The 12,636-nt window shown below is 50.6% G+C and overlaps 1 protein-coding gene across 1 annotated transcript in view; it reads right to left on the bottom strand.

The window, feature by feature from the left end:
* Positions 1 to 12,636, bottom strand: part of TMEM63C (transmembrane protein 63C) — a 54,691-nt gene that overhangs the window by 25,235 nt on the left and 16,820 nt on the right. Inside the window, exons 2-6 of the mRNA XM_019518751.1 lie at positions 9,498 to 9,615; positions 8,907 to 9,137; positions 7,758 to 7,837; positions 5,076 to 5,163; positions 2,788 to 2,825 (exon numbers count right to left, since the gene is read on the bottom strand). Coding sequence (XP_019374296.1) covers positions 2,788 to 2,825; positions 5,076 to 5,163; positions 7,758 to 7,837; positions 8,907 to 9,104 — 404 coding nt within the window. The 5' untranslated portion in view covers positions 9,105 to 9,137; positions 9,498 to 9,615. The remainder of the gene's footprint in view (positions 1 to 2,787; positions 2,826 to 5,075; positions 5,164 to 7,757; positions 7,838 to 8,906; positions 9,138 to 9,497; positions 9,616 to 12,636) is intronic.

The following is a 12,636-nucleotide window of genomic DNA, read 5'->3' on the forward strand; positions in this document are numbered from 1 at the left end:
CTCTGGGTGCGGACCTCCAGCCAGTTGGCGACCCATTTGACTGTGTGGGTGTCTACGCCACAGCCTCCCATTTTCTTAATGAGAACGGGGTGAGAGACAGTGTCAAAAGCCTTCTGGAAGTCCACAAGCTCAGACTCCTGTGTTTGTGAACACATGGGGGTTTCACAGGGGAGTGCTCTGAACCCCATGAAGAGTAAGGTTCAGGCACATATGTAATGGAAGATGGACAGGTTTCCTACTGGGTAATTGTCCAGCAGGGTGGCTAGGACCCCAAAGGGAGGGGTAGGAACCTAGGACATTTAACCTGGGCTTGGCAAAACTGTGGAGGGTATGCTGAAAGGGACAATCCTGTCCTAGCCCCTGAAAGGGCTAAGGGTCCTAATGGCTTTCTGTCTGATCCCCATGGCAGTCCCTCTCTTCTCTTCCATGGATTTCAGATGGCCACAGGAGGTGAGGAGTGAATCATCAAGGATCTGGCCAAAGAAGCACCAACAAACATTGGTACATTTCTGATTATCCAAGTGCTGAAGGGGAGGATGAGGACGGAGGGAGCCACAGAACACCGAACCAAGAGTCACCCACAAGAACAGCCCAGCCAAGACAGGCGATGAGCACAAGAAATACCCAGGTAAGATACAGGGGCCCAGATAGTCCTGCAATGAGGGGGGCGGTACATGTACCTTCAGGAGGCCTTAAATGCCTCTATACCAATGCTCATGGTATGGGGAACAAGCAGGAGGAACTTGCCCTCCTGTTAGCTAACACAAAGCCAGACGTAGCAGGGCTCACTGAAACTTGGTGGGATCCAATGCACAACTGGGTGGTAAACATCAAGGGCTATAGGCTGTACAGGCGGGATAGAAAGGGGAGGAAAGGCGGGGGTGTGGTGCTCTACGTCAAAGAGCAATACACATCCTCAGCAAACAGCACTGGGTCAGAGGAGGGGCAGACTGAAGTGCTCTGGGTCAGAATACAAGGGGGTCGGGGGAAAGGGACTTAATGGTGGGGGTCTAGTACAGACCACCCAGCCAGGGAGAAGAACTAGATCAGAAATTCTCAGGTTAGCTTGCAGAGGCAGTTAAGTCAAAGGACATGGTGAACATGAGTGACCTGAACTATCCGGACATCTGCTGGGAAGAGCAGTCAGCCAGGTCTGACTGCTCATGTAGGTTCCTAGCTGAGTTACAGGACCTCCATCTAACTCAGGAGGTGCACAGTCCCACCAGGGGAAATTCCTTGCTGGATCTGGTCCTGGCCACAGGCAATGACCTGGTGAGGGGACTGTGGGTGCTCGACCACCTAGGTGATAGCGATCATTGCCTACTGGAATTCACCATCCAGCTCAGTGTCAAAGGCCTGCAGCAAGGCAGCAGCCCTGAACTTCAGGAGAGCGGATTTCAATGAGGCACTGAGGTTCCAGAAGGGAGGGCAGTTGGGAGTCCAAGAAGAGTGGTCGTTCCTTAAGGAGACGATCCTCCAAGCCCAAAGGGTGACAATCCCAACATGACAATCCCCCATGGCTCACCAAAAGCATCCAGGAACATCTCATGCTAAAAAGGAGGCATACACCCAATGGAAGGGAGGGGCCATCACCAGGGAGGATTATACCTCCTTGGCTCGAGATTGTAGGGGGGCTGTTAGAAAGGCTAAGGTGGAGAAGGTACTGGGACTAGCGACCTGGAAACAAGAAGTTATTTTTTAAATACATAGGGAGTAAAAAGAAAGTACCGGGTAACGTGAGACCAAGCCCTGGGGGGCCCCACTCCCCACATCCCTCCAGGTCAAAAATGACCCATCCACAACCACTCTCTGGGTGCAGCCCTCCAACCAATTAGCGACCCATCTGACTGTGTAGGCATCGATACCACAGTTGCCTAATTTTTTAATGAGAATGGGGTAAGAGATGGTGTTGAAGGCCTTCCTAAAGTCCAGGAAGACTACATTCACCACAACACGGTCTAAGGATTTTGTGACCTGGTCGTAGAAGGCCACCAGATTGGTCTGACAGGACCTGCCTCTAATGAACCCATGTTAGTTGCCCCTAAGCATAATCACCCCTGCTGGTCCCTCGCAGATATGCACCTGGATAATTTTCTCAAAGAGCAGGACAGAGGTAGATTCAGGCTAGATATCAGGAGGCACTACTTCACAGTCAGTGTGGCTAGGATCTGGAACCATCTTCCAAGGGTAGTGGTGCTCGCTCCTACCCTGGGGGGTCTTCAAAAGGATGCTACATAGACACCTAGCTGGGGTCATTTGGCCCCAGCATTCTTTCCTGCCCATGGCAGGGGGTCAGATTTGATGATCTGCTCAGGTCCCTTCCGACCCTACCAACTATGAAACTATAAAGCTGGAGCTGGAAATTGCCTGGAAAATGGTCTCTCCTGTGACAGTTCCAGCCTTTTCCCACTCCAAGGGGCCTGAGAACAGACATTTCCTTGCTCTTCCAAACCCAAATGGTATTTTCAGAAATGAGGGGAGAAGTATGTCAGACTTTCTGAACTCCAGATAAGTGGTGGGACCCCTGAATGACTCCCAGGGCAGGAAGGGAGCAGTCACCAAAAGCAGAGCAAGTTGGAGATGGAACAGGATAAGGGACAGAGTGTTGGATAATAAGTCAAAAGTCTGCACTCCTCGCTCATCCAAGGCTGCCAAGGGAGGCCAAGTGGATACAGCAACCTTGGGTTGAAGGCACCATATATTAGTGGGGGTGCCTTAGTAAATTGAAAGGCAGAATGAGGCATGGTTGCCATCCCCCTGTACAGTCTGGGAAGGACATGTACTTACTTCATTTGGTAGATGGAAATGAGCCAAGAGCAGAATCCCTAGAAAGGAAGATGGAAAACAAGATCAGTTAGTGGAGGTCAATGCAAGATACCATTAAGAGCAACATGGGCTGAGAGAGCTTCATGTAGGGAAGCAGGTGCCGGCATCACCGCAACCATGGCTGGGGAGAACAGGGAATGCCTTCAACGCATCAGCTTGTGTTATGCTAGCACAGCTGCCGTTTTGAACTCAAAGACAACGCTCTTACCAGCACAGACAGAACAACTCTTGCCTCTTAGGGCAGAAGGCTTGGTTGCTTTCCACTGTTTTTGCTGCAATTGCTTGGGGTCTTTACTTTCCACATGGGCCATCAACAAAGGAGGCAGAGGGCTCAGGACAGACATATGAGGAGAGAGGGAGAGAAACCAACTGTTAAAATGCACCTGGCCACATTCCAGGGCACGAGTCTAGGCAGCATGACCTAGACATTGGTTCTCAGCCTTTTGAGACTCAAGGCACCCCTCATTAGATTTAAGGCACTCCTTGGAAAATGCCAACTCTTAGCATTCATTCATTTCTTGACTACAGAACAATACTAGAGTAATTCTTCTGTTGCAAAGAACTCAAAAAGGCCACAGCAGTCAGAATGCTCTTGACAGTCTGGGTTCCTACTTGAAATCTCTGGGTTGATCTTGTAACTGCATATGTAACAGTACTAATATTGTGCAATACTGTTACAAAGACCTTGCAGCACCCCAGGGTGCCATGGCCCCCTGGTTGAAAATCAGTGGTCTAGAATAATGACGACTCCAGAGGGACATATGTGCACCTTATAAATATCTTCAGAGTGACTGCATAAATGGAAGGGACCTATTAATACTCTCAGGAGGCAGCTAGCAGGATGAGGAGGGAGAGTCCTGAGGCTCAGGGAGAAAAATTTAGGCTACAGATGTCTTTACAGCAAGTAACCACAGCAGAGGGCCAGGAGGGTGAGGCCCTGTCTTTGAGAGCAGGTTAGGGAGGAGAGGTCAAGGGAGAAAATAGCAGGGGGATGAACCCTGCAAAATCAAGGGGCCAGGTCTACACTGCCCTCCCTGCCCCACCTTGGTATGGCAGCCTTTAGCTCAAGCACTCCTTCCCAAGGATATCTCCTCCTCAGTACCTGACCCAGAACTGCCTGGTAGTATCAGTCTTGGAGATGAGTTTGCATCCTGGGAGCCAATGCTCCTTCTGCAGCATTCAAGCAACTCTGCTTGGCTTCAGTATGACTTGACTCTATAGCTACCTGGCATCAAGGGAAGAGATCCATATGCAATGAAATGTACACTGACTCCCCTACCCCTGTTAGGGAGTCAACGTTAGGGGCCAGAATGGAATTCCTTGACCTTAGCCAAGATTTGCTACTGGAGGAGGTGCTGCTCTAGACAGGACTCTGGAGTTTCTGTCACCAGTTTGTCTAGCTCTGCTTGGCTTGGATGGAGATGGCACAATGGTAGAAGTCAGTACCAAAGGAAGGGAGGGGCAAGCGGAGTGACTGCCTCAGGCACTGAAGCAAAGGGGCACCAACAGGTGAGTTGTGAGTTGATATTTTGTTATAAATATGTTGAAAAATTTGGGCTCATGTGGTCAATAATGTCACTGATAAATGCCGTGTGCATGCACACTGCTGCAGCATGCACATGGCCAGTCTGGCAGCTTGGAAAGCAGTGTCTGGCTAGTGAGTCTGTTGTGGGGGGAAGTGGGGAGGCAGATTGAGGCCCTCTGGTGAGGGTGGAGGGGGACTGTGACTGGGAGAGGTAGTGCCCAGCCAGGGTTGAATGCAAGACACAGCCGCAAGCAGCTTGTCCACAGGGGTGCAGGGAGGGGGTGGGGACAGCTCCCACCACTGTGTGCACCCCCAGGCAAGCATGGGAGGGTGCCCCCCAGATCTGTGTGTGGGATGAGGGTGGGATGCCACTACTGGCTTGCCCTGGGCACCAAACTTCCTTGCTATGGTACTGGAAGAAGTGCCCATGCCCTGTCTGCATTAAGTCTCCTGCTGCTAGTGTCAGCAATTAAATTGCTCTGGGGCGATAGCAAAAAAGGCAGTGATTTCCCCTAATCTGCCCCCTCTAATAAGAACATCAGAACAATGCAGCTTCCCAGGAGAAAAAAATGAGCAGCTCCTTGATCTGCTGTTGGTTCACATGAAACACAAAGCTCTGTGCTTGTGACCCAATTCCATTTCTGACCTGGGCTTCCAGTAATAACACTCCCTCTTGGCACAGGATGGAACTAACTTCCCCCACTACATCCTGCGGGACACTCACCACATCTTTGTTATCGGCATCTAGCGGGCTGGTCTCGGAAGGGGATTTCTCCTTCTCACTCTGCTCTCCATAGAACAGTGACGTCAGGCTTTCAGGGAAGAGAGAAGGGATGAGAAAGGAAAAGCATAGAGAGAGGGGGAGGAAGAAGAGAATGAAAGAGGCAGAAGGACAGAAGGAAAAGGGAAGACATAAGATCCTGATCAGATTTGCATCAAAGTGATCAGAACCTTTCCCTTAGTGACTGAGACCTTCCTGGGCAATCAACTGGGTTGGGACAGTGCCTGTGCATTTCTAGCCCAGAGGCTGGCAGGGATTTCTCAGCTCAATAGCTTCAAGTAGTCAGTTCTCCTATCAGCCTGTTCACTAAGCCAGTGAATCAGCAGGTGGTAGAAGGACTCTGTGCATAAAACCACTATAGTCCCAAAGCATGTCATCCCCCACCCCATCACCCAAGGAAGTCACTGCAGTTCCTATGCCCAGGTCACAGTTTCATGGTCACCAGAACAGTGATTAGATACATACTGCCATTGCTGAGTGGGCATATCAAACTCAACTTATAGCCACCGGATACAGGAGAGATGAGACACCAAGTTGGTCGATAGTGGTAATATTGTAATGAATGGGAGATTGGGTGTGCATGTTTGCACACATGCTACTCTCTATAGAGCAGAATCAGAATTGCTTCACTAGGTGTCATAGGCCCTGTAGCACTGACAGCTAACGGGAGCATTTCTTTCAGCTCACATGCTGGATGATTCCTGTGAAATGAATTTTTACAGCCCCTCAGTTGATCACCTCGGGAGACATTCCAGTACTGTATTTTTAATCCCAGCACATGTTTTGAATTTTGCCTGCGCCCCTTTGATCTATCCCAAGAGTGAAAACCTCATCAACACGTTTCCAGATTTAGACCCAAAACCAGAGCCGAAGAAAAACCAAAGAAGAATAAAGATCAGAAGAGGGATATAGAAACAATTTCCTGTAGCCAGCTTCATGCCTTGCAGAGAATACCCCACATTCCCCCATCACCACATCTGTGCTACCCCCCACCCCCAGTGCATCCTAGGGAAAGAAAGAGGAAGAACTGCAGGGTGGGGAGCAGGATGGCACTAAAATACTGAGGAAGCTGGCAAGCCTAGGAAGGGAGGCCTTGCAGATCAGTCTGGTCTCAGGCTGCAGGGTATGGAGGGGTGAATGGACAACAAACCTTCTCAGAATTTAACCCCCACCCCCTCAAACCTGGTGCCGGAGTCATTTTTAACTGTGATGGATGTTCGTATTTTAATGTAGGGCTTTGCCCTAAATCCCAGAGACTACTGATATTCCCTTCCACCCACTGCAGCTGAGTGGAAGAATTTGGGAATTTTGCTGCTATACACAACTGTCCTCAAGCCCTCCTCTTGCTGCCAGTGCCAGGCTTTGTGCTGGGAGATGTCTGGGCCAGCCACCTGCCCCTCAAACACCCTAGGAAAGCAGCTACTGATTCTTTCTTTTCCAAGAAGACACGTATCCTGCCACCAATGCCAGTCACCAGATCACTAGTATCATTACTCATAGGAGTTCCATGTGCTCGGAGGGATTCGGCTGTTACAGAAGTGTGGGGGGAAAGAGACAATTAGACATACCAACAGCTACTCAGAAGACTGCATCATTCCCTGATCATCTTGCCCAGTTCCCTTCCCCATTCCCTGCAACCACTCCTTTGCACAGTATCACCTAGTCAGCTATCACAACTGCAGCCTTGAGACCATCACACCTGTACCCCCCCATACACTCACCCTTCCTTCATCTCCACCTTACTCTGTTAGTAACATAAAGAACTGCAGCACACCAGGTGCCATAATCTCCCCACCTATCACCTATGCCCAAGCTCAACCATCACCTGTTTCCTTACAGGTCCTCTCACCTTTGCCCAGACAGTAAATTCCACACCCCACTCCAAGTGTGTCCCTACACCATCATCTCCTTTCTCTTGCCATATCATAGCTTGAAGATTTCATCCAGATGCACACTCAGGACTTCTCTGTGAGAGGCACCCTCTTTTTCAGAAGGCTAAAGCACCAAGACATAATGCCAGCTACTTCCTTAGCCTTCAGGGAGTCCTTCTGTGCAGGCCATGGGCTGACTCCTCGCCTACTGCATTCAGCCACACCTTTGCCAGTGGTTTCAGCAGGTGGGAGATCAAGCCCACAGTGACAGGAGCAAATCAGAACTTTCAGCCAGAGGATGGGGGCTTGCCTAAAGGATTATGCAACTGTGTGGCAGGAGGCAGGGGAAATGGTGCTTTAGCTCAATAACTGCTGCACATGCTAATAGGGTTTTATGGCATTCCTTAAAATAACTGCATGAAAAGAACGCCTTATCCCTGAACACACCGGAGTCAAAACCTGCCTGGTGCTGGCACACTCTGTACCAAGAGACACCAACTAGGGCCTGCTGGGAAAGCTGGCCTAGATGCAGCCCAGGCTGTGCTGTAGCACAGCACAGAGCCCAACTTCCCTTATGCAGCATGGAGGAGGCAAGACAGCTACAGAGGTTATGAGCTGCAGCATCCCCCAATGCCTGAGACTCTATCCACATTATAACCAAGTGGCACTAACTGGCTTCTTCCTTCATAGCCATAGTAGAGGCTGGAGACTGACAGGGCCATTAAGGCATCTAGGAAGAAAGCTTGGTTCTTACCTGTCATTATCCATCAGCAGGGCCAGACGCCCATAGTCCCAAGCTGCTTTTCGAAGGCAGGAGAAGACCAGGAGGAGGAGCTTCAGCAGGTGGGAGAAATCAAAGGGTTAATGTTCCCTTTGCCTGACCTCTACCGTGTCCCCTCAGTGCCGATGGCCAACTGTGCTCCTGCCTTAACAATGTCACCACAGCTGCCAGAGGCCCACTGGCAGGGTGACTGCACTCATACACTAACAGAATCCCACTAAACCCAGGGAACTATATATACCCACACCCCTGTACGCCCAGAGAGAATACACACACACACAGATGGAAAGCTAACACAGCTGAGGTGAGCATAACCCTCCACACACAAAGGCACACACCTATACAGCCACAGCACCTAGTACATACACAGGGAAAGAGAAGAATCCATACACAGAAACCCATCAAGTACTCCCTGGGCAAAGCTGTTTGCTCAGCTCATAGTACAGCTCCTCTCCGCCTGTGGACTGGGGTGTACACCCACTGCAGACATACAGCATGCCCCGAAACCCACCCACATGTCTGTAGGCAGAACTGGATTCCCCCTTGGCAGTTCCTGTAAGGCATACATGTGTTTATGGCTGCTGTTCCTACAAGCTTCCCCTCAGGGATACCAACTCCACACCCACAGCCATGTATACACCCTCTTCCCACACTTCCTCTACCTCAGGCATCAGTGAAAGCTCCAGTGTAGAGAAGGGTGATGTGGTTTTGCTGCTGTGTCATCCCTTCATGCTTTGTGAGGGCAACAGTGACAAACCTTGTCTCTGCTGCAGCATCCAGCAGTGCTACCACAGAGGGGTAGTTACAGGGCCCTGGTTTCCAAGTATGACTGTTGCTATGGGAAAGTGCCCATGGTTAAAGCCATCTTTCCACAGGCAAAGAGGACCTGCAAGGGACCTCCTGGTTCAATTTGTCTTGGCCCCTGCTTCTACTGCCACCTGCTGGGATGCTGTACACATGGCCCTCTGCAGTAAGGGTGCCCCTCCTCTCCCACTCGGATATTAGTCACCCTGAGACCCTTGGAAAGGGCTTATCTTTCCTGTGTGCAGGAAGACCATCTCCCCGGCATGTGGGAAGGGACGTGGGGATTGGTACCCAGCCCCCCCACACCTGCTCACTCACCAACCAGAGGATGAAGTTGATTGCAAGCACAGTGGGCACACCGCCGAAGGGCAGCCCCTGGAGAACCGTGCTGCGAGAGCGGGCGCTGAAGCACTGCTCCTCCGTGCTGTTCGCTAACGTGTCCAGGAAGCTGAGAACATCCAGGGAGATGGGGCTGGGGCCCCCTGATGCTGACTCAGCAAAATACATGCTGTCCATCTGTGCCTCCTGTCCAATCTGTTGGGCCTCACCCTGCAAAAACCCGGGCAGGGTCAATGATGGACAGGAGGGAGGGTGGAGACTGCAGTGGACTTTGGCTGGGAAGCCAGGCCAGTCCTAGCTTTTGCCAGTGGAAGGAACTGGGTAGGGACATAATTAGGCTAGGGACCGCATGCTGACAGGGTGATCTGATAGCTGCTGCAGTCCCAGCCTGGCCCAGAAGCAGACACTACAGAGGTCAGAGCAAAAAATATCCTAGCAAGTGGTGCTGCAGAAGGGGGGTGGGGGGCAGTGCTAGCCGCTGGGGCTGCCACATCCCTGGCCTCCACGCCACAGAATTGTATAGTTCTGTTGCCATTTGGACTTTTAGCTGCATCCTTGCTTTATTCCTACCTGAGAGTAAAGGTTCTTCACCGCCTTCCCTGCTCAGTCTCAGAGGCTGGAATAAGTTGTTGCTATCATGGTGAAGTCAGAGGTCAGGAGCAGGACACTGGACCATTTTCATAAGCCACTACAAATAAGAGATAAAAAGTAGCAAGAGACTGACAGGGCTCTGTTCACCACATTCCCCTACCACCACATCTGTGCTGGTAGTAGCAACAAACAAATTATCTTCCTATCCCTTTCCTCCCTTTGAATACCTGGAATCCTTGATTTCAGAGGTAGGTGTAAGCTAACAGGTCCTCCAGACCACCTTCCTGCCTCCTGGTAGGAGTGCTGGCCTGAAGACATTTTCCAAGTGTTGAAAACTCAGCTGTCCAACATCTCACAGGGCTCCAGCCACTCACCTTGTCCTGGCCATTTTCTGTATTCTATTTTCCCAAGTTTTTCCAAAACACCTCCTTATTCTCTGTCCAGGCCACTTTTGATTCCACTTTAATATGGCTTTGTAAAAGAATTTTTACAGTAAAGACCCATGGCAAAGAGCTCACTTCACTTTCCTGCTCCATCATTCTCGCCCTTGTTTCCTCTTGGCACCTAGCAAAAAGAGCCTCAGGAGCCTAATGTAGACAGGGTCCTTAGAGTGTGATCATCAGGAAGCCATGTCAAGCCGTGGGTCCAACACAGTATGAAGGGGCAGCATTTGGTGATACAAACCCATAGAGGAAGAGGGGGCATAGTGAGGGCATGGAGGGGTCAGAGGTCCTCAGTGACCTAGCAAGGAGGTCCCCAGTGATGGAACCACTGGATCCTGAAGGAGGCAGTGTTTAGCTAGACCACCAGTGGCCAAGGAGGACAGTAGCCCAGGCAGGGAATCCCAGGCTCTGTGTGGAGCCCAGTGAGTGCTGCTGGCCATTTCTGCTGTGTTGGGGTAAGTGTACCTACTACCCAAGGTGGCTGCGAGTGCAATTTTCTGCTGCACAGTTGTTCCCCACTGCACAGCTTTCACTGGCTTGAAGCATGACAGGAAGATGCAGCATACTCCCTTACCCCCTCAAGCCATAACGGTGATGTCTTGGACTCAAGCCCAGTTCTGGAAACACAGGACCTGGTTTGGTCCTGTGGTGTTCTTCCACATCAGCAGAAGATGAAGCAGTTATCAATAGATTCCCAGGGCCCCTGGGGAGTGCCAGCATGTCCAATAAGCCCTCATGAACAAACCTTCTCTTCCAAAACAATGCCCTTGACATCATGGAGGGAATCTACCCATTCAAAAGTCCCAGTGATCAAGTTAAACCTACCACTGTGGGAATAGAGAGGGGTCCATTCCCTGTTCTGGAGAAGGGGGATCTGGCACAGTAGAGTTGGCTTGGAGGACTTAACCTTATAGGTGCACTATGGCAATGCCCCTGCCTGTAGTTAACTATGCTTCTATCTGCAAACTCTCCCACTTTTTGGGCCTCAGGTACTGCTTTATATGAACCATGGCGCTGGCTCTCATGGCTCGCACGCGTACAGGTGACACCCATACTCTACAACAGGGATGGCCAGCCTGTGGCATGGATGCCACAAGTGGCACAGGCAGCCTCTGTGTGTGGCACAGCAGATCAGGGAAGGAACAGGCAGCACAGTGGGAGGCAGAGCAGCAGATTGGGCAGGCAGCAGAATGCAGAGCAGCAGGTAGGGCAGGGGAAGAGGATCAGAGTAGCTCTTGCAAAGTGTGTGGAGCTAATTCATGACACACTTACCACAAAGGTTGGTCCCCACTGCCCTAGAAGAAGGGCTCCACAGGTGGGATATTTCCATAAAAGCTCTGAACACCTAGACCCACATACCTTGAGCCTACAGCAGGCACTGCCCGCATCAACCAGTGCCCTGCCTTTTTCCAGGCCTCTTGCCTCCTTGGAAGGCATGGGGAAAGGAAAAGCAGGGGGAGCAGCAGTCTGACTTGGTGCAGCCAGTTAGGGATTCCTAGAGCAGCTGCACTGGGAAGCAGGAAGCTGGGGCCCAGTTCTGCAACAGGAATAATTAGCTATAGAGCAGTGGTTGGCAACCTTGTCAGGCTACCAGCTGGCATAACCCCGCTGAGGTAAGAGGGGTGGGCAGATGGGTGCTAGGATGCAGCCACCACCACTTCTTCCTGCTGTGGCACAGGAGAACTCCCCACCACCAACCTCCTTGCCACTGAACGTCACTGAAGCCCCAGGTCCAGAGGTTGGATCCAATGGTACCATGGGTCATATCTAGCCCACAAAATCTGATCCCTGCTCTAGTGTCTCATCCAGTGTGAAGAGGGCATGATGGTCACATGCATTCCCCACCCCCATCCATGGCGAGGTCATACACCTGCTTGCTGGGATGTGCTTTGTAAATGGCTAGCTTTGTTTACACACTGTCAACTTTCCAGAGTGCTACCAAAATGCCCAACACTGTAGCCATGCTAAGCATTCATATTTTCATGTTTGCTACTGTTAGACACATGGGAGAGATGTCTCTGCCATTTGACCCGGTGTCTGAGAAACTGCACTTACTGTCATCTAGTATTTGTTTCACACCCTTCTTTTTAGATGCTGACCAAAATTAGGACCCCATTGTGCTAGGCTCCATACAAACACCCACTCCCTGTCCCAAACAGCGAGTTTCTAAATTTTTATTTAGATTTATAAATAGACAAGAATGACAAATGGCAAAGGTGGAAATAGGCACAGGGAGGTGAAGTGACATACCCAAAATTACACAGGAAGTAAGTGGGACTTCTAAGTCCCAGTCTATTGAGCTGGGACTGACCCCTAAACCATTACATTGCCTTCTGAAATTAGTTTCACATTCTGGGTGAAAAGATAGTCAGCAAACCACATTTAAGTGCTGTGCATCAGGAAGCAGCCTTGTTTGACCTGAAAGACCTGGCATGGGACTACACCTGTGCTCAGCACGCATGATTCTCAGCTCTAGCAGGTTCAGATATGATGCTACAAAACTGTAACAAAAGCTGAGAATCCCTCACAAAAATAATCACATCCTTAATGGCTGTGACAGGTGCTGATGAAAGATGTGCAGGGCCCATAGAAACACTCACTGGCTTCTGTCCTAGAATCTGGGATTCACTAAGCTTCAAATTGTTTGGGCTTTGCTGGGAAAGTTTCACAGGGAT

This window comes from Gavialis gangeticus, unplaced genomic scaffold (assembly GCF_001723915.1).
Source record: "Gavialis gangeticus isolate Ggan-Ray unplaced genomic scaffold, GavGan_comp1, whole genome shotgun sequence".
NCBI lineage: Eukaryota > Metazoa > Chordata > Crocodylia > Gavialidae > Gavialis > Gavialis gangeticus.